This window comes from Poecile atricapillus, chromosome Z (assembly GCF_030490865.1).
Source record: "Poecile atricapillus isolate bPoeAtr1 chromosome Z, bPoeAtr1.hap1, whole genome shotgun sequence".
Classification (NCBI taxonomy): Eukaryota; Metazoa; Chordata; class Aves; order Passeriformes; family Paridae; genus Poecile; species Poecile atricapillus.
Genome location: NC_081289.1, coordinates 60,362,527 through 60,385,561, shown reverse-complemented (window position 1 = coordinate 60,385,561; position 23,035 = coordinate 60,362,527). Strand labels below are relative to the sequence as shown.

Below are 23,035 nucleotides of genomic sequence, written 5' to 3'. Positions count from 1 at the left end.
CTTGTTTAAAATGTGCTTACCATTTGTTAAATTAAATTGAGGATTTCTTTAACTCTTTTTCAGATCTTTGAAAGAATTTTGTTTATTTGGGCAATACGTCATCCAGCCAGTGGATATGTTCAGGGCATAAATGATCTTGTTACTCCTTTCTTTGTAGTCTTCGTTTGTGAATACATAGGTAAGATTTATCTTAATACTGAATTATGAATTAGTATTGGTTTTGAAACATCATTTTCATTTTACTCTAGCAGTTTGGATGAGCTAATCAAAGCATAATTTGATACATTAATTTTATCATAAATGTTTGTAATTATAAATCTGTATCACTTTAAATATATTCTGAGAAGCAACCAGATTTTAGGTAGTCAGTGAAGTTAAGGAATCATCTTGATTTCTGCTTAAGAAATGTTCACTGTTTTATTTTCCCTTTCTCTTCTAATTCATGTTTTTTTGTTAATCTTTATATTGTACATATGAACTGGACACCAGCAGCAAAACAACAAAGCAAAACAACAAATTCTTGCCCCTCAGGAAAGAAACCCAGTGAAACAAAAAAAATAACCCATGAAACATGAATATTTTTAAATCAGTTGTGGGGAAGTTGCAGTTTAATAGGTTCCCTTTATTTCATCTCTAACTGAAATAATGGCATCCTGGAATTAGGGTGTGAAAATTAAGACAACAGCAATCAAATTTCTCTGGTTAAGAACTCTGCTCTTATGAGACTTACAACATTATTAATAATGGTAGTGTCAACAACTCCATTTGTGTTGGGTTTGTGGCTTTATGTGTGAATATACTTTTGAAAACATAAATTACTTAGATGTGGGTTAAATCTTAAGTTTAGAGATTTGTATTTAAGTTGTTATAAGCATTAAGAGAACGACTGACTGTTATGAATAAGTCCTTAATAACTTGGGTATAATTATGGATATAAAAGGTAAGGTTTAACAGTAAAAATGACAGTGTTAATCTGGTTTGAATTAAAACTGTTTTCCTTGTACTTGTGTTTATCATAGACATACAGTGAAAATTAAATCGTTGTGTATAAAAACTTGAGCAATGTATTTTCTGGCTACTTCAGTGGAGCTACATAGTGTGGATTCTTCCTACCTTGTCTGTGCAAGATATCCATTGGTGTACTAATCCAGATTAGTTTTAATGAAGGACAGATTATCCTTGAGTGGATGATAGACATTTTTCATTTGCATGGCAACGCCTCTGTTGCTTTGTTCATTTCTTGTTTCATAGGGGGACATTTCATTGCTAAGCAACTAATGAGAACTACTGCTGCTTTCTCCCTAATCATCTCCTAAGTAGGGTAGAGGCCTACTCCTGAGAGTATTTGCAGTTTCTGCCTTTTACTCCCTCATTTGACAGATCATGAAAATGTTCTTAATGGTCCTAGAACAGTAGGGTCTCTAGTAGGCTTTAGGGTTGTTAATTGAAATAAGAAGTTCAAATGAGATGTGATTAGAGAATTGATATTCCATGTTAAATAGGCCATTTAATTAAAATGGTAAATAAGTTTGTCTTTACCACAAACTTACATTTGGAGACCCTGATGATTGTTAATGTATTTGCCACTTTGTCAGGATTGTCATATTGGAGAGTATAGCTGTTCCTGTGTTTGGTGAAGAAAGACAAAATGTGAAAACTTTCAACCATAAAAGATAGTTGGGGGAAATGTATGAAGCTCAGAAAACTGTATTCTGAAAGCTCATTTAAAAACTAGTATCTATATAATAAGAAACACAGCAAAATGAAGGTTTTTGTTTTCTTTCACTATAGTGGTGGTCATGGCTAAGTGCAAACAGCAGTTATTTCCCCCAGAGACCTATAAAAACTCAAAGATTTTCCTTTAAATAGTTTTTTGATTTGAATCTTTCTAATTTGTTCAAGTTACACTGAGTGATGCATTCAAGTTAGAATGAATAAGTGAAATGAGGACATTGCATTTATCAAGCACATCAAAAATCCTGTAATAAAATTATAGGACTCAAAACTAACACTGTGAATTGGACTTTAGTAATTTATGTAGAAATAAACACAGAATTGCAGAATTTTCCTATCAAAAATGTTTACACTGTGAGTGTATTTATATTTACTTCGATAATATTCTGTATTTACTTCGGATTTTTACTCTAGATCTCATTTCTTGGTTTTGCATGAACATTGGTTTGTGCATTAAACACCTTTATTTATTGCCATATTTTCACTATTGATTTTTGTATTTTTCTTAATTTAACTGAGACCTTTTTTGCTTCAGTTCTAAGTCACTTGGATCCTAATTTATACAGTTGAAAGTAATAATGCTTTTATTTTAGGTTCTTTTGTAGTTAAAAAAGTCAAAGAATTATTAAGTAAATTCTTATTATTAACAATGCCATTAATAATAAATCTGCTCTGATTAGGTAATCTGATGGTACATCCTGGTAATTTTTAAACACATTTTAAACACATTTGCAGTTTCGTCAAATACGAAATTTGGTTGGAGGAAGGACATGTTTATTTTAGCTTATGACAATTGAGAGAGCCCTTAATCTTGCATAACAATTGTGTGACAGTTGTTCTAGTGATGGGAGTCTTTTTGCTCTACTAAAGACATCAATGAACTGTTTGGGAAACTTTTTAAGGAGCGTCAGAAGATACAAATCACATGGATGAAAATGCTATTTTACTTCTCATTCAAATCTGAATGCCATAAATAGATTTTTGGGTCTGTATATAACGGCTGATAGATGTTTTGATGGTTTAGTATGGGTTGAGATACCTAATTTTAGCACATTGACTCCTTCATTTAGAATATATTGAGTTATTGAATGTAGGAATTGAGTATGTTAAATGTTAAGGATGTTCTTTCAAACTTACCATCAGTATGATGAAAGTGTAATCTGGTAATGTCTCATTAGTTTCCAGTTTGCAATAACAGCAGAATGGTGTAATGTTTTCAGCAAGATAAAACTTAATTGTCAAACCAAGCAAGGAGAGGAAAAACTACAATTGAAGAAAATTTCAGAGGGGGTAGATACTGGCCTCTGCTGCAATATAGTAGTTTCAGTTTTGATTTTCTGGCCTAAATTAGGAGGACAGTGATTTTAAACTTTAGGTTTTTGTACCGGATGATGGTGTGTTATTCTCAGTATTTTTTTCTTTTTACATTTTTTCTCCTCATGAAAAATGCTAGAGATATTTAATCTTATTTCATCATACTATATCAGCCTCCTTAGATATCTGAACACTGGAGGTGTGGAAAACTGTTCTGGGCTTACTTCTAACACCCGCATGACACAGTAGTGTTGTAACATGTGCTGTCAGAACAAATGCCAATTACTGTCAGGGCAGTTTTCCTGAAAGCCCTCTGTGTTTGTAGCATATTAGTTTGTGTCAAAATGAATCTCCTCCCTGCAAATGCACCAGAGGGGTTTTTGTTAATGAGATAAGATATACCATGTGAATGCTCACTCTTTGTAGACTTAATGTGGACAAGGAAATTTTGCACTGGATTGCAAATCCTATATTTATTGCAAGTTGCTACAGATGTGCTCTTTGTAGGCCTTCCTCTTCTGTGAGTTCCTGTAGGGCTACATTGTTTCCTAGTGTTAAGTTGTGCTGCACAATTACTTGTGGTCTCTTGCTCACCTACACTTCGCTTTATCTGACATTCCAGTACATCGTCGTTCCCTGGGCTTGTGTGTATATCTAAAACCCCAAAGAGGATCTGGATTTATTCACCATCCAGAGAGATGAAAGTTTCAGAGAAGTACCACCATGATAAGGATGCATGTCAGATTGTTGCTAAGTGGAATAGCTGTAAGAAATAATTTTAAGACACCTAGGAGTATTCGATCAAGGGAAAATTAGCAGTTAGTAGGAAGTCAAAGGCAGGAAATGAACACTATTGTGTTCAATGAACACTTGGTCATTTTATGTCGGATAAAGAATGACAAGAAAAATGAGGCTGCTGAAGACTGCAATGGTGATTGAGATATTGTCTGCAATCTTCTTGAAATAGAGGAGCCTGAGGCAAGTTGGTGATGCTTACAAGAACTCATGAACTGAAAACTTCGGAAAGAGAGATCTTACCCTTGTAAGTATTTTTTCTTGTCATCTTAAATCCTTTTGTAGACGGCATTAAATGAAACTTCTGTTACCTAGTGTTTTTTTAATTAATACCGCTATGACTTAAGTGATAATTAATCTAGGCCCAAATCCTAGTGGAAATGGGATAGGATTTATTCCCAGACTACTTTTTCTATAAGTAAACAAAGGTTCTTTGATCTTTAAAGTGCCTTAATCTGTCTATAACTCCCTTGTTTACCACATTTTCCATTCCTTCTCATATATTCCAGGAAGTCTTCCTGCCCTTATAACTGGCATGCAGTCTCATTTTGTCTTCCTTTCACCCTTTTCAACAGTGAATAGTTGTATTTAAAACTATTCATTTTGGGTTTTTCCCCCCCCACTTTGAATACTGTATCAAAAATGGTTATTTTCATTGTATAATTGAAGTAAAGTTTTGGAACATTTTATCATGGCCATATCTGAGGTAATTCATTGGTGTATTTTTTTATAAAATAGGAAAAAATTGTTAGTTAAGCAGAGATTTTTATTTTCAGGAGAGTTGTAATTTTTGTGGAATAAATAGATCTGTTTGGAATGTACATAAAACTGAATTCCTGAATGATGTGATAGCGAGCCAGAGAGCAAAGAATATTAACCCACTGACTTTAAGGAACTGCTTTTCTTCATACTTACAGAGTTATAAGGTAAATTTTGTTCAGCGTGCATTATATCCTTTACAAGACCAAGCCTTTTTTGCTACAGTATAAATAAATTAATTTGAGATAATTTATCCTGCTGTCTACATTTCTAGACCTTTATTATTCAGTTCTACCAATTCTACTAGTCCTTGGAGAATTATGGATAGAACTTGTACATAGAGGTTTTGAAGAGAAAAAATGGAAAAGAGGTAACATATTTGTAGTTATTTAGAAGAGACTGACTGAAACTGAAGGATGAGAAATTGTTTTTATAAACTAGAAAAAAGAGCTATCACTGGATTAACTGGATGCTTCTCTTTCTCCTAGGCCCTTGAAATTTCACTGTCTTCTGATTTACCAGGAGAGAAATTCTGGAAGACTTCCCAGGACTGAGCTTCAGGAATATGAGGGATTTCTTCAGTTTGAGAGAGATGCAAAGATTTTATTTGCAATTGGAGTATGCTCTTCAAGTTGTCTTTCAATTTTGACATTAAACTTTGTAATAAGCTTCTGCTGTTTCCATACTTTTCTTTGTTTAAATAAATAAAAGGTTTTGCATGATACTATGTTAAAATGTTTTTATGTACACATTTTTTTTAAAAATGATTTATGAAACACAAAATGGATTTACATAAAAGCAGGGACATGAAGCATAATTGATATTTTAATGTTTTTCTGCATTGTAAAAGTATTAAGAAAATAAATGTTGTTTTAAAACCCTTGTAAAATTTTATGAAAAACTATTAAAAATATTTTAAATCACTTTTCTATCAAATGAAAATTTCATAGCACAAGTTCCATTTAATCACATTGATTTTTTTTTTCCTCCTTAATGCAAATTGCTAGTAATGTAGTTTCCATATACAAAGGTATATTTCAGTGCTGTTTCTTAACATTTCCGTAATTTTATAGTAACACTCATGGCATCAGGAAAGTTATCATAAACATGAACAATATTCCATTAAATACTCTTTGATAATTAAATGGAGTATTGTTATCTGTGGGATTTGGGCGAGCAAAAAATGAAGAAATCTTACACAAAACTGTTGAATTGAAGACTTAAAAGTACTGAGAAGCCAATTACATCTTCTATGTAAGTCTAGAAAATGTCCTGTGCATTCCTCTGAAAAAACTGCAATACACACAAGCCACTTGGTGACCTGAATCTTTTTACTTACCAGTCAGTTTTCTTTACTGCACTCTTTGCTTTCATGTCTTATTGAGCACTTACTATGTGGACACCTGGATACACATATATATGTGTATATGTATATTTATAACTGTAACATGGCATAGAAACTGTTCAGCATTATCTTAGCTTGCTTTGAGATATCTACTGTTCACCATCGCAATTTCAATTTCCAGGAATATGTTGCCCCACTCTCCCCACTGCTTTGCCAATCTGTTGTCAGTGAAAGTACTTTGTGCTTGCTGCAGGGTAGCTGAAGAAAGGGAGAATTGTAATGAATAGGATAGACAGTATTTGAATTTGGTTTTACAAAATGATGATTCCTGCTTTGCACCATGGAAAAGATCCAGAAGGAAGCAGAAACCTGTGTTGAGCCCACACAGAGAGGACTTGGTACTTCTGTGCTGTGAGGCAGGACTGATTTTGACTGCAGTGGAAAAGCAGTTAGAATTTTTTTCCATTAATTTAAATATTTTTGAGTTGTAGTTTTTGAAAAAAATTCCTTCAGGTAAGTTACATGGAAACAAAGACAATAAAAATATAGACCTGAATTTTAGAGCTTTAAAAAGCACACTTTTGAAGCACTTGGACAGATTATACTTTTAAATTGTTAATTTGTTTTTATGTATGTCTCACTTAAGAAAAAATGAATTATTCAAAATGTCTGAGCACTTGTCTTTATTAATATATAATACTGTTTTTCAGGCCTAATTGGACAAAGAAACCATACTATTTTACATCCTTTTATTCACTTTAATCAAGTAGGAGAATCCATGTGAAAATAACTAGCACTGAATTCTTTGAATTGTTTGTCAGCTACCAGTGCTTGCCATGAACACATGTGCATGCTGTTCTGTCTAGGGCTGGTTCATAAAGCTAGATATTTGGAGACATTCCAAACAGAACTAAGGAAAACAGGGAGAGTATTAAGAGGACATCTCATGCTTAGTTTGTGAGGGGTTAGGGAATAAGGGAGCATGAAGAAGGGCAAATATGTTGGCAGAACTTGCATAATAGAGAGAATTGATTGATAAGAACCAGTGAACTATAAATTCCTATTAATCTTTTGACCCTTTCATTTTGTGTTTGCATATTTATTTTAATTATTTACTTGGACAAATTAATCTTTATCTTTTAGCACGACTTGTTGGAATATTACTTTTGTAGTTGCAGTGGACTCATTCTGTAGTGGGCACTTTGTTCTAGCTTAGAGTTATAAAGCCATTAAATTTAAGGAAAATTTTTCAATACAGTTACAATAGTATAAAAGTCCTAATGAACGTAGTTAAGCTTTACTCAGATACGCAGTTTGTGTGTGACTTGCTAGTGGTAGAGTTTATTCCCTACTTTTTTTTCCTAGTTGCCTAACCTGGAATTTTGTGGTGGCATTTAGCATCAACCATATGAGTGGATCTGTTTGTGTGAGTGCTCTCTATAAGCTTTGATGAAATGAGGTGATTTGCTTCTTTAGTTAGTGGATTTTTGGCTAATCATACCAACCCAATTTTGGCGTATTTTAGAGAAGGGGTCAATAATGAGCAGCTGAGCATATATCTGCAAGTAACTGTATAGCATAGTTGAGGAGTAGTACATTGCTGCATGTGTTTTATTCATTAATGTATTTGATTCCCTGTGAGGGCTTGGGACAGTGTGAACTGGATTCCTATGTGCTGCAGAATCTTCCAGATCCCATTTGCTTTTTCAAGAGGTCAGTGTACCCTGCCTGCTTTAGCTTCATTTCTCTGTTCCTTAAACTTCACACTGGAGCCACATATTTGAGTGTTTCCAGATTAGGTTGTGTTGGTCAGAAAAGAGTTTGCTTGTCATGTGCTTGGATGGCACAGCAGAAGCAGGGGCTTTATGCTGTCAAAACAGGTGGCTTTGTTTTTTTTTTCCCAACCCACAATGTGCATTCCTGTCTTCTCTTTTTGGTCTGCATTGGCTTTCCTTGGGCACAGTTAAACTGGCTGGAAACTAGGCCCATAATAAATGGAATTATTTACATTTCTGCACTCATCTTGAGGATCAGAGAAGAGTGTGAGTGCTGATGTGGGGATAAGAGCATGTTAGGAACAAAGGGAGAAGCAAAGGCCTGTTTAGTGCCAGGTAGCACTGAGACTGCTTTAGCTGTGTAATAACATAAGGCTCATGCTAAGGTTTTGTGAATTACACTTACTTTTTGCTTAGAAGGTTGGGGAACATAACAAACAGATACAGGATATAGCAACCTGCTTTTCTATTATTTTGCATCCTAGTACTATCTTGAATGACTTTGATTTACTATAGACAGTGCAGTTTTACAAAATCAGTTCTGTTTCAATTTCTATTTCACTCTAATATACAGTCAGATTTCTGAGCTAATTAGAATAGTTCATCTGAAATGCTGGATGTTTTTCAAAACAATATCATACCTAATTATATTTTCATTGAAAGGGTAATAACAGTTGCTGCATTTTTTGATCTGTGTTTGACTTACAAGCTTTAAAAAAAATATCTAAAGGAATTAAAAAAGGTTGACTGTGGAGAAAAGCTTTAAGAGCAACTGTGGAAGAAGCAAAAACTTACTTTCTCAAAGATTAAAATAAGTGTTGGACACAGGATTTTTCAGACCTAACAATTTCTGATGACTGGTAGTAATAGCTTCAGTGTACCACTGTTTAAATTTAATGTTCTTTTCTTAAAGATGCATATAACCGGCTTTCCTGTGAAGTCAGGAATGAAATTAAAATTTTTCATCTTTGGTGGCATAAGATAGGAACTGAAAAATTGGAAATTGACATTTCATAAATTTTTGTTTTTACTAAATCTGTAGGTGTGAGATTACAGTCATCTTCCTATTTTTCCTAACATTACAAATTTTCTTATTGATGTTAGAGGATTATATTCCTTAAGCTTACAGCTTCTTGTTATTTGTTGTACTGCTCTCCCCATTATTGTGAATGGAGGCATCTGTAGATGGAATTCAGTGTTTTGGGTTAGCCTTTATTTTAATTTGTTTGTTTTAAATATTTATTTCATGCTTCCATGTCATACCTAAGTGTGTCTTGAGAATACTGATCAGCAACCTACAGTGTATGGTCCACCCTCCATTTATTTTTTGTGATAAAGCTGTGATTTAAAGTGAATATCTTTTTGAAAAGCAGCTGGGGAGTTCAAGCCTGTGTAAAGCCCATCTTATGACTCATAGTTTTTATGCTTTAGAGGAAAAGCTAAGTAGGAGCTTGAAAGTTACTAATAAAAATTTCTTCAATCATATTAGTTTCAGGATGTTTATCATCAAATGGCAAAAAATCTGAGAGAGGTCTGATGGAACCTATAAAATACCACCTCATAGCAGGATTTTTTGTTCAGGTATTTCTTGTGAAGAAACTTTCCAAATCCTGTCTTACAGGTAAAATCAGAGGTGCTCTTTTGAATTTTGCTAAGAGATAGAAGAAATCTCTAAATTAATAGAAAAATTTCTTAGATCAAATGAGACTAATCAAACTTCTGTCTTAAGTAATCAGAATAAATAAGTCAGGTCTAGCCTTTGTATTGATTTGAAGTGTTTGATGTTTTCTGCTAACTCAGATTTGTCTTTTAAATCACTATCTTCATATTATTCAAGTTTGCTTTTTTTTTTTTCTTCTCTGATGTATACTAAAAAGAACTCGGGGAGAAAGAATTTTTGTTCCCCATGTATATATTAAAACAGATCTGTCAATGAAAGTACTCTTACTGCATAGGATGATGTAGATTTAAATTATCTGCTTTTAAAGTTTGTTTTGCATCTATATGTGTGTTTCTTAATTTTTAAAAGTATCTGTCTAAAGAAGATGTGGTATTTTGTGATGATTAGTACACACCGTCAGTATTTTACAAACAAAATTAATTTTATAATATTAATGCTAATGTAAGAAACAGTACATTTCTCAAGTTTGAAATACGTTTTGTGGTTTATATTGTCTCATTTTTGAAGAAAATTAAGAAACTAAGAGACTCATATGATGAGTAAATAATGAGACATTAGTGAAGGGTATTCTGTTTGAAACTACAGACTGGAAATGTTGGGTCATGGGAATAAATGCAAAAAAATATCTTGAGTAGTGGTAGAAACAGTAAACTGAAATTGAAGAGAAGCCAAAAGATTTCTTCAGGAATAAAAATGGAAGAATTGTGAAGAAGGAAGGTAATTGCAATAAATATAGCTGTGGGAGAGACACGTATTCCAAAGGGAGCAGCATATTTTAGTTCTCGCTTCTGCATTCTTATTTCTCCTCTCCCCATGGTCTCCATATAGTTATAATTAGTGATCATCTCTCTATAGTGAGTTGGCACAGAGGTGGTTATACTTCCAGATCTAAGTCCTCTCAAGCATGCTTTCCAACAGACTGGGAATTTACTTTAATAGCTTTTGTGCCATTAAAAGTGGCTTTTGACATCCAAATATCACAGTTTTGTGTGTTTATTATGAAGTAACTTGTGGGAAGAAAAGCTACCAGAGAGAGTTGCTTAAGCAATGACAACATGGTTTACAAATGGCAGAAGTGTAACATCCCAATCCTGTTGCATAGATCAGTAGCAGGTGAAGATCTAAGAAAAGATTTTCAAATTAGGCGGATCACTGCTTTAAAAAGAGCTGTAAGGAAAAAAAAATTGTCTTATTTTCAATAAGATACATGGTTAGTTAATAATTTATAGATGTCAAACCAATACACATAAATTTGTCGTTTGTGTGCCGAAACTTCAATTTGAGTTGGCTTTGTAGTTTAAATGCAAACGCTTTTTAATCATAGTAATGAAGTCATTGGGTTTTTCATAAGCAGGGGGATATTTTGCTTGCTTCTTATTGAAAAATCTGATATTTTAAATTTTTACTTTAAGCTGTGGAAAACAAAGTGAAAAATTATGTACTTAAGCACAGTAAAAAAAAGGAAAGTTTTCTTTCCTTCTTTTCTTTTCCTTCTGTAGACTTTCATTATGTTATTTCATAGAAGCAGAAAGTACTTAATGCTTTTATATCACACATTTTGACAAAACCCAGTATTTTTAAAAAATTGGCTTTTAAAAACATGTTCCATCTTTAATTATGACATAAAAATTTACTGTGGTATGACTGAAATTTAAAGACAACTACCTTTATTACAGTAACATTGTTCAAGAAAATTAGAGATCATACTACTACTTTTGAACAGAGTTTTGTACAGAGCAGGCTTCTTTTTTTCCTAGAGGTTTGATTATTTCTTTATCTTGACAATAAATACCTATTCAATATGTAAAAATATCTTTGAATTTTATGAAAAAAGCAAGCCTTGTGGCTTTTTTGCCTCAGAAGCATTTGTAGCAGTTTCATTATGAAAGTATAAATTGCAGCAGATTTAAGGCAGTTAAGGAATGCATTCAGCAATTAAACAGTATAAGAAATAGTGTTTCCTGCAGAGTGAATTCTCCTCAAATATGCTTCTTCAAATTTAGTATTTGCCATTCATGCTAAAAAGCAGAAATAATGGATGTTACTTAATTTCTGTTGTAAGTAAAGCAAGAAATCTGTAAGGTGGATTTCTTATTAGCTGTGAATGATGTGGGAGATTACAAAACACAGAAGCATGTAATTTTGGTTAAGAAAGTTGATATATATCCAATTGAAAATTGGATATTGTACCGTGTGGGTTGCAGCAAACTGCCACTGTCATAGACATGTGGGGATGTCACTGAGGGACAGTTGCTTCCTCTGCTGTCCGTTTTTCTTTGAGAACTTACTTTGTTATGCCATTCAATGACATTAATGGGTTAGAATAAAAATTGCTTCATGAGTGAGTGAAGTTATACTTACACAGAGTTATGGTCATATGTAAATGGTTGGTGAGCTTATGTGACAGCAAATATTTCAGTCTTCAGTCATGGGAAAAATTACATTTCTGAATTTCTAGAAGTTTTTATATTTATGTGCAAGTTCTAGGATAATTTGTACTACTTTTATTTTTACCCAAGTTAGACTTGAACCTTTGAGCTTTTTAAGTTATCCAGGAAATGTGTTATTTCTGTTTATGGAATTGTTCAAATGAGTTTTCTTGACAGCCTTCTGTTATTAAGTAATTACATGCAATTTCTTCTTTTGACTTTTTTTTTAATAGTTTCAGTAAAAAAGTATTAATTTTCAGTACTTTTAAAGTTCACCCCTGCATATGCAGATACATATACCTGTTTATCTTTTAAATATGTTGTAGCCTTTAGTGCAGTTGATTTTTTTCCATCTCCAATGAATAGTTCTTTTTCAAAAATACACTAATTTATAGTTTCTTTTTGAAGGTGTTTCCAGTGCTAGAGTGATAGTTCTGAAATAACTCTCTAATCAATCCTATACCTGAACACAGGGAAGGCTTGGGTTCTTGAGGTTTCCTTTAAACTTGTTTTACCACACTATTGTTTGCTCTTGTCCCACCCTTGATGTTTTGTCTCTGTGTGTTTGTGTGTGTGTGTGTTAGTGCTTTAAAAAATTAAATGATAAAGCACAAACTAGTTAATTAAAATTGCAATGTGGGAGACATGTTCAACCTTTAATCTTTCATTTCCTATTCTCCAAGCACCTTTTGGATTTCTCAGGGAATTCCCTTATGAGGGATTCTAAGAAAATACTCATCAGCATCCTGTGCTCACCATGCATACTGGTTGCTAATTATGAGTCCCTTAATTTGGTGTCACATGCACAGCTTCTCCTTGGCAAACTGTTTTGGTTGACAGTAGCAAACCTATTGGAGTGAGTACTATGAGAAGAATTTGTGCTGAGCATTATGTTTATTGTTGCTGAAATCCATTTTTAAGAAGAGCTGCCATCTCAAAAGCTTTGAAGGCTCCTGTTTCATTGTAATGTCATGCCCAAGAATGTGGCTTATACTCTTCCTTCTAATTTCAAACTGCATTTACTGGCAGATTTCTCACCTATGTGGAAGAGGTTCTCAGTACTGTATTTGGCATTATGCAAGTTCTGTGAGTCAAAGACCTGTTGGTACCATCAGTTTTACTTAATTCTCCTCTGTACCCTTTTGGTCATAGAGCTTTTCATCTTCTTTCTGTCTGACTTGAGGACCAGTAATCTCAGTCTGCAGCCTATGAAGAGCTGTTGTCTTTTGTTTAATTTGCAACATGACCTGAGAGTTTCCATTTTTCAAATAAAAAAATGACCTTAAAAACAGGTCTGTTTTTGTGTATATATGTATATATATATGTGTGTGTGCGTGCAGTGGGTTATGAATATGAATTAAAGGAAAATTCTGGATTATTTAGTGTGGAGGGAAAAAAGATATTTGCAGTTAAAACCTAGCCAAAAAAAAAAAAGCCTGGGTAGAAAGGATTACTGTCAAGCAGTGTAGGCCCACTAAAGGAAGTCTCAGAATGATTTATTGATTACTTTCATACAGAATCTACAGAATTCTGGGTATTAAGTATCTCCTCTTTTGTGATAGAGCAAATTGAGAGTACTTGCAGGGTCATACATTTATTTTGATGAGCATAGAAGTTCAGTCCATAGGATCAAGTTTATGGTGTTTTTGGACAGGCTGATTTACCTTGCTTGCCGAGTCACACAAGTTTGTAACAGTTGTCATATGTAGTAAATATTATTTAGAGACTTCATATTGATAAAGTATAGTGATTAATATTTGAAACATAATTCCTATATGAATGTATAAAGATACCTTTCTTCCTATTCTATCTGAAGGAAACTGGAAGATCAACTGAAAACAAATGTAAGATTATTGACAAGGTTAAAATTGACAAGTTTTCAATATATCATATATGTGAGAACATGACTGGTTATAGGGGAATATTTGAAATGCAGTAAGGTCATATTTACCTCAGCCTGGACTGATGAGATGATTAAGTTTTTTTTTTATATTTTACCATTGTGACTGCAGTACCACAAAGAAAAGGGAAGATTTTACTTTGGTGATTCATCCTTAACAGCTCGAGAGCTATTTCTATCAAGATTAATATGTAACTAGGAATTTTTAAATTGGTGATATTGATATGGTAATATACATATTTAATTAGGCAATTGTTACTGTAAGAATTTACATTTAAATGCTCTATTATGTCTTGATCTTCTTAGAAAAACATTGCCTTAGTGCAGCAATGCCTGAATAGGTGTTTCATAAGGCTTTTGAAAACTGAGTTTGGATTGGAATAGGTAAGATCTAGCTGTGCAAATATTACTGTGCACCTCTGCATGCAATCATATGTGTATGATTTTGTACTTTGAATACTTGTGTGGTAACCTTTATGTTAGGTGTGCCTGAAGATGCAACATCTGAAGTAGATTGTAGCAAAGTAAGCTTTATACAGAGAAACACCTGTGCATCTGTGGTCAGAATGGTTTCCCTGCACTGCTGCAAGAGATTAATTTGGACTTCAGGTATATGGTAATGCTTTTTTTATGTTTACACAAATTAGTGCTAAAAAAAACCCCCAGTTTATGTTCAAATCATTAACTGAGCTAATGTTTTTATGTAGAATTTTGTGTATTGGGTATATGTAAAGACCAATCATAATTTATTGGTGATCTTGCAGTCTGTTTTGGGCTTCAGCACTAGGTCTTTTCTACCCTGACATCCATTTTATCCCCTACCTTACTCTCCAGTGGATTTATCTGAGTTTTGCTGATTCTGAGTGTTGAGAAACAATTTCAAGATAAAAAGCTACAGTTAAAACATTAGTAGCACAATTAAATATTTGTTTCATTAAAAAAAAAAATTCCTTTGGGAGAATGTGTGCATTATTTAATGGGTATATCTTTTGTAGGAACTTGCTGAGTGTAATGAAGTATGAAAACTATCAAGTTACATTGATTTTTTTCACACTTTATAAAGACTGAGTTTTTGTGTTGGTAATAGGCTTAGAGAAGTTCTGAATGCACACTACCTTTTTATTGGTTGCATGTGTTTTTACCCTGATCTGTACTGAAAAGGTAAAATTCCAGTACTCTTTAGAAGAAGTCTGTTACATCTAAAAGACAGAAATTGGTTGTGAACTTAATTTTAACATGCTGAACAACTTCAGTTCAAATCATCCATTAGGCTTAATCTTGAATTAAAACCTACTTTTAATGGAGGCAAGCTGTTTAGCATGTTTACTCTCTGCTGTCATTGGGAAACTAAATCTGTAAGTAGCTGTAAGCAATATTTTTTTTACATTTTGATTTTATCCTTATGTCTCTGCCTTTGTGAGTGGATCCAGTTAGAGCTGTTTAGAAAAAGTTAGTCTTTTTGCATGGTGGGAGGTTTCAGAAGCATACCCTGGGAGTGAGTAAAGAAGACCTAATACCATGCTTACAGCAATGCACATATTCAGATCAGCATGTCATAGACTTCACTCTACAGCAGGTTTCCTCCAGGCAACCATTTTCATGTCTTTTACAGTTGTATAGATAACATGATAAAGATCTCCACAGGAAGCTGAAGAAGATGAGATATTTCTGTAAGACTTCCTAATCGGGAAGTTTTAGGCCGTGATTTCTCTCCCCCAGATATTGCACACACTGGCCTTCTATTTCTGTCCACATTCTTTTATTCAGTCTTTATATTATTATCAATTCAGATGTCACTAATTGAAAATAAATTTAAAATTATTTAAAACCAGATATTGCAATTATGTTCTCAAGCACAAATAATATCTTATGTACTTTTGGGATGGTTATTTTGTTATTTTTGCTTCCGTTTTTCCTGAAATCCCTTGTGAAATTCCTTTCAAAACTTTTCTAGTGTGTTTATTTCTTCATCCAAATAAGAAAAAAAAAAAAAAAAAGAGAGAACAACGTGGAGCTTGACTGCTATTCCCTTAAATCTGCAGGAGAAAAAAAGCATTTTGCACTACGTGCATATCCAAATAAATGAATAAATGCTAAATATGTAGATTATGATTTTGCATAGCATTCTGCCAGTCAAATGTTCCTTAATTTGAGCTTGTCAAAATGGATGGCCTTTATAAATTTCATTTGTACTGTGGAAAAGGGTCATTTGGATATTCAGTGTCAGTTTTGAACTTCCTCAATAAAGCGTAGCAAAGTAAGGTGGATTGATGGAGCAGAAGCCATTGATGTCACTGAGAACTTACTCAAGACTTTGCTTTTATGATGCTCTGCCATCTTTATTAGAAGAGTTCTTAGGTTCTTTCACAGTGTAGCTCCTTGTTCATCATTCACCACATTTAAATCAAAAAGTACCATTTAATGTAACATATCCAAAAATATACATCTTAGCTGATTTAATGAAACATTATTTTCATATAGCTCAAAGTAATTAGATTTATTCATTGAAATATTTGGTTGCAGAATTTTAAGGCAAAGTCTGACACAGTTGCTTTACTCAGGGGAAATACTGCTAGGGTATAATAGAAATACACCTGAATTGTCTTAAACGTTTAATTAGATTTTTTTTTTAATTTCAAAACTTCATTATCTGACTTCAGAAGAGATGGCTTAGTATGATGCATTAGAAGCACAATGGGATTGAAAATTGGTCTTGAAGTAGCTTATATATTTAAAGAACATATAAAAGATATTGAATAATTATTTTGTGTTTAAGAGGCTTATGGAAATGCTAAAGATCAGTCTCTTTAAGCCACAGAAAAGCAAAATATTCTTGGATAGCTCTTCAGAGGAGAGACAAACCAAGACAGCTGGACAAGGACTTCATAAAACTGCTATTTTTATTTCTGTAATGGCTGAACATTTGGTTCTGTGACATTATAACTGGGGACTACTGATTCTTTCAGTGAAGAAAGATTGCTAAAAGCTATCTATATCTGCTGCTGTTCCCTATGGAATAATGAGAATTTTACTTAGAGTAGTGAATTTGTGTCAGACCTGTGTTTTTTTCAGAAAGGCCTGTCCTGACTTCCTCTTTTTGCTTCAGGAACATACCTCTGATGAACAGTAATTGGAATCATTGAAAGATATTAAAAGCTATATTGTATTTTCTGGGGAAAAAAATATTGGTCATTCTAATTTGATAATCCATCTTTATTAAAACAATCAGAATCTAGTTTTTCCAAAATATTAATGCTGGAGTGTTGTTGCTGTCCAAGTTGCTTCATTTAGCCTACCCTCACAAAGTGCCCTGGTTTTCTCACAGCTTGCAGATAGTTCAGTTGCAGGATGGCAGATCATTTGGTGGGTGTTTAAAGCTTTATTTCAGGTGAGTTTAGACTTCTACAGTTTAGAAGTCTGCATTCTGAAACAATCTTTGTAAGAGAAAATTATAGCTAATATTGAGAAACAAGATTTTTTTTTAAAAAATGTGATTCATCTGGTTCACTTATCTTTCTAGTTTAGAAGGTAGTAGTACTCTGTCACTTCTTGATCTTTGCTGGCTGTGGAGGGAGGTGAAGATGACCACTTTTGATGTTTGTATGGATCTTCCTCTTTTTTGTTGGTTTAAAACCTGATGTGAGAATATAGTGTGAAATGGTAGATTTTGAAAGAGACAGACAAAAACGAGGTAAGATGAGAAAGATGAGAAAGAGAACATAAAAAATATTTTTCGTTTGTTATCTTTTCGTACTCAAGTGTGTTGTGCTATGGTTTATAGCTACCTTTTCATTCAGAAATGTGATACCAGTGTCATGAAAATAAGAGGTGCTCCAAGGCAGAAAATTTGCAAAGGAGCACATTGCCCAAGTAGTTGTAATCTCATTCTTTCAACAAATGTTTAGTGGAGGAGGGCCTGAAGACTTCATTCAAAGGGAAGACAGTTCAGTGTATGCTTGTGTTTTATATAAATACCAGGAACGCTGGTACATTTACCGCTTTTTTCTGTAGACATAGTGAGGCAGAGTGAGAGTGGGGTATTTTTTTTCCATTTGAAATATTAAAATGAAAGTTAAAAATATTAACTAGATTTTTTTTCCGCTGGGGCACTGGTTTATGAAAATATGATAAACTGTATAACTGTAAGACATTTTTGTGAGTTAATATGTATAAGATGTACCAAAGTTTTGTTTCCTGCTGTAGTGGATTCATCATTAATTTTCTTGTTTATTTGGAAAAGTTTTTCTTTTCTAAATTCATGTGGATACTTATCCTTAATTCTATTTTTTGAAACTGTTAAAAAGAGCTTCTCTGCTGAAAATTGTGGGCTTGTCTTCGTGGAGTTTAAAATCATGAGGCAGATCAGGTTGGAGGTAGACAGATAAATACTTAATATTGATGTTTTTAACAGATTCATGTGAAACTTGTCATCTTAAATTGACTTTACTTTGTCCATCTTAAGCCTAGCAATTTTCTGTCTTTCTGTAAGTCCTACCTACAACTCTTAGTAATTTTTCTGTTTGTGGATTTAGTAATGGACATGTTGGTATTTCTTTGCAACTTTTTTCTGCCCTCTCAGGGACATTTATGCTGTTTATTTTTTTGTGAGCTGCAGAGCTGATATTTCAATTTGGATTAATTTTGCTAAATATACTTCACCTTAGCTACTTGTCTAATTTGAGTTAGGTTTCTTTATTGCTAAATGTTTTGGTTCTTTGGCTGATGCTGACCTGTTTTCCTTCCTTCAAACCTTTCTTGTTATCTCCATTGTATTCAAATATTTTTACTATGAAAATACTTTTATATTATGTTCTTCTCTTAATGTGTTTTTCTGTGGAGGGATTAAGCTTAATGAGTGAAATGAAGCCAGGTTTGTTCTAGAAACTGTCTTGAGAGGAGTCTAACAGAGAAAGTGATGGGACCAGATGACAGAGAGGAGGAGCATTAGCTCCCACTTACTGCCATTGTTTCCATAGAGCATTGAGAAAATTTGCTGTCCATTGTGGGGCATCTCCCTCCTTTTTATAGGATATATATGCTGCTGACATAAAGATTGTCTTCCTTCTAACAAAAGGATGTGATAGTAAAAAAATTTAGTTTTGTAGTCCGCTGCTCTGTTATTGTTTTGAAAGGTAATGTTATATCAGAGTTTATTATGTAGGGTACTTGAAATATGTTGAATCTTCTTTTAGAAACTGGGTTTGTAAAACTGTACTCCAGTGCAAAGGTGGAATTAATTTAATTACCAGTAAATGACTATTGGTTAATTGTTTACAACCCTGCCACCTCTGAGATCATCCCATGCTATTATTCTGTGCTGCACTCCCCTGTTTTATTTTCCAGATTTCCCTAGTAAGTAAATATCTAAGCTAATGCCTTATTGGCACAACCTAATCTTCTTGTCCTACGGCTATTAATATTTCACAATCCAAAACCATTTATCCCTTAGAAGATGTGCACCCACATATAGACATCAATGCACACAGGAATGCTTTGGTAAGACCTTGCTACCAGTGCCTACAAGTAGTGGAAAACTACTAGTAGTAAAGTCACAGATATGTTAAAATTATTCCAAAATATACATAATGGTAATGGTTATTGCCAATGGATAAATAAGTGCTTTAAGGTAGAATAATCAAATGTGGCAACCTAAAATGTCCTTGGGCATCTCTAATTACATACTGCAAAGACAAGAGACAGCTAATAGAAGAGTTTCAAGATACATATTCTTGGCTTTCTCTTACTTTTTATTTTATGCTACCTTGCAGGTGTTTAATGGAGGAAATTCCTTCTTAGGTATACCATGCACAATTTAGGTAGAATTAACCTCTTCTGCACCTCTCTCTCCTTGAGAATAAACCAGGGCTGGGACAGATGCTTCCTGGATATTCATTTTGATACAGTAAGACACTGTGAGCTGCTGAAAGAGGGAAACTACACCTTTCACTTGGAGCCTTCACTGGTCATGTTCAACTCTCTTCTGGAGCTGTATGGAAGTAAAGAATCAGGACAGCATGTTCTGTTTCTTTTCAAAATGGATTAATTCAGATTCCATGCCTTTAAAAAGACAATGTAAAATTGTAGTTCATGTTGAAGTGTGAATTTCTTTAAATGCACTTGTGTGGTAGACTTGGTTTCCATGGGTTAGATGTCATTTGGATTCTGTGCTTTTCCAGTGTTGAGAATCAGAGATTTTTTGGGCGATGGGGGAGTGGGAATCATCTGTTTTCTTTTGTCTGATTTTCTTCTATTCCAAATACTTGCCTGAAAAACAAATCCTTCTTGAAAAGCTGTAGTCTGCTTTCTAAATAAAATTCAGTGGTTTTCTGAGAAGTTTTTTCAGGGCTTTTTCTTCTGTGAAGACTGGTGACATATTTGCACATTCTGTGCATGGTGCTAACATAGTCCTCTTCTTCAGAGATTGTTCATATATAGCTTGAGGGCTCTCAAAGTGCTTCTGATCCTCTTTCAGGTGTGAAATGTTTAGAATAAAGTAATTTATTATATATTAATTCTGGTTAACCAGGCATGATTTGAGATTTTCACAGTCTGCAAGAAATTAAGTATTCATTAACATTTAAAGCCATTAGATGACACAGTTGAGCAGTAAATGATTCATTCAGTCCCTCTTAAAGTAAATATGCATTGGTTTCTGACTAGAAGATAAGTGGTATCTGTCTTTGTTTTCAATTATTTTCCTCATTCTTGCTTTATTTATTCTATGCACTTCATTGGCTTGTCTTTCTTTTCGTGAAACAGAAGAAGAAGAAGTGGAAAATTTTGATGTTTCCAGTCTGCCTGAAGAAGTGCTGCAGAACATAGAAGCTGATAGTTACTGGTGCATGAGCAAGTTGCTTGATGGCATTCAGGTAAATTGATTTTTCCTGTCTGTAAGTAGTGGAGTTAACTGATTAGTGTCATGGCTTTGAACTACTTCAAGGCTGAAAAAGAATAAGTCTATGAAAAACAGGGGAAAAGTTGATTTTCCCATTGGAGGAATCCACAGTGAGTTTGGCATAGAAAGGAAAGAAAGGAAAAAAAACTTCTCTTCATCAGAATGTCTGCATGTTTGATTGTGTGTGATGTTCTAGAGCAGAACAGAAACCTCCAGTTCTAGATGCATATTTTGCAAATCTGATGCCAAGCATGAAGAATAGTTGCTCGTGATCTCACTGAAGTGGTAAAAAACTGGCTTATTTATTAATTTTTAAGTTGTTAATATAGCAATTTATAAGTGATTACTGCAATAATAGTTCCTGAAATTATCTTCATATTTTTAAAATACCTATTTAAAACTTGTTACTTACACTGCTTCATTGAGTGTTTGAATTTTTTTTGTGTGGAAAAGCTATAAATGAAGGCATAATTTTCTGTTACATGCAGCTAGTTGGACTCTAATAATGGTAGATTTTTGTGTAAATGTTCATGAGCATAAAAGTGTATGAAGATTAGAAGTATTTACAATAATCTTTCCTATGACATGTTTTAATATGAATGTTTCATTGGCTACAGTGCATTGTGAATTGAAACTTGTAACAGAGTTCATTTCTGACAAAACAGTTATAGAATTTAGTCAGCAACAAAAGGCTTTAACTTTCCTGAAGGTGTTTTAAGTCCATTTCTCCTGATTAATGGTCAAATAGCTCAGTGTTTTGTGTGGTATTTTTGAAATGCATAATCATTTTCTTATGTCAATTCCTGTAACAAATACTGGTTTGCTTATTTCAATCTCTCAGAAGTCCTAAATTTTAAAGTACTTAACCACATAGCAAAAATATGTGAAAAGTTATATAGAGGAAAAAGTGAGAGCTTGAAATCTACTGGAAAGAAAGCAAGCCAGGTAAAGAAATGCAAACCCTCCAACTGTTTTACCTGCTTCTGGAACATCGTTGTCACTGGCCTGTTGCTTTTTTTTTTTTTTTCTAGGAAAGGAAGTTCACAGATTAGGTAGTTTCTCCTTAAACTTCTGTTTTCATATAAAACCATCAGGGACTGAGAAGCAAAATATGGAAACCAATTGCAATGGAATTAAACTGCATTGATGAAAATTTAAGCTGTTATACAAATGGAATAGTGTTGGATGTATTCAAGGATGCACTCATCTATCAAAAGAAGGCTTGAAAGATTATGCTAGTGGTGTGACTAATGATGTTACAGTTAATTCAGTGCAACTGCAGTGCTGCTGAAATAAAAGGGTTTCTTGTTTTTCTTCTCCCATTCTCCTGTTTTGTTTCCTTTCTGTGATGATATCACTTTACTAAACAGATAACCCAATAGTGTAGCTGCAGGTTGAGTTGGTTGGGAGAGCTAACCCTGTAGAGAAGGATTTGGGATACTGGTGAACATGACTGGCAATGTGCACTTGCAGCTCAGAAAGTCAGCTGTGTCCTGGGCTGCGTGCAAAGCAGGTGGACAGCAAGGGGAGGGAGGGGATTTTTCCCCTTTACACTGTTCTTGTGAGACCCCACCTGGGTGCTGCAGCCATTTCGGGGATCCCCAGCACAGGACAGACATGGACCTGTTGGAGTAGGTCCAGAGGAGGGACATGAAGGTGATCAGAGGGCTGGAGCATCTCTCCTATGAGGAAAGGCTGAGCAGATTGAGCTTGTTCAGCCTGGAGAAGGCTCTGGAGAGATGTTACTGTGACCTTTCAGTTCTTAAAGGGAGCTTTTGAGAAAGCTGGAGAGAGACCTTTGACCAGGGCCTGTAATGATAGGACAAGGGGCAATATTTCGAACTGAGAGTAGATTTAGGTTGGACATAAGGAGTACATTTTCTATGATGAGGGAGTCCAAAGAAGTTGTAGATGTCCTCTTCCTGGAAACGTTCAAAGTTAAGACTGATGTGGCTTTAAACAGCCTGATCGAGCTGACACTGTCCCTCTCCATGGTAGAAGGTTTGGACTTCTAAAGATGAACTTTAAATTAGGTTCCCAGTGGGTTCATTGTGTGATGCTATAGCTCTGACTGACTTGCATTCTGGATGCACAGTCATTTTTTCTCTGAAAATATGACATAGAAGATTCCTGTGTGATGTATGTGACAGTTTAGTCTGAGATGTCTGAATAAAGTATACAGGGATATGTGGCATGTGGTAACTACAATCAAAGAATCTCTGCAGAGTATTTCCATTAATTTATTCATCGATATAAGCTTCCATTTCATATTGCCCTACCAGTATTGAAGAAGTTTAAAGAGTGCAATTTGATAACAGGGTCATCTTGTGAAATTTTTGGCTAATATGAACTAGATACATTTTTTTGTGTGTTTTGTCTTTTCAAAGAAGGGTGCAGAAGGGTGTAAT

The 23,035-nt window shown here is 34.0% G+C and overlaps 1 protein-coding gene across 1 annotated transcript in view; it reads left to right on the top strand.

Moving 5' to 3' along the window:
- The window catches only part of LOC131573045 (TBC1 domain family member 22A-like), a 141,757-nt gene that overhangs the window by 30,803 nt on the left and 87,919 nt on the right, over positions 1-23,035 (top strand). Inside the window, exons 8-9 of the mRNA XM_058826621.1 lie at positions 64-178; positions 20,492-20,601. Coding sequence (XP_058682604.1) covers positions 64-178; positions 20,492-20,601 — 225 coding nt within the window. The remainder of the gene's footprint in view (positions 1-63; positions 179-20,491; positions 20,602-23,035) is intronic.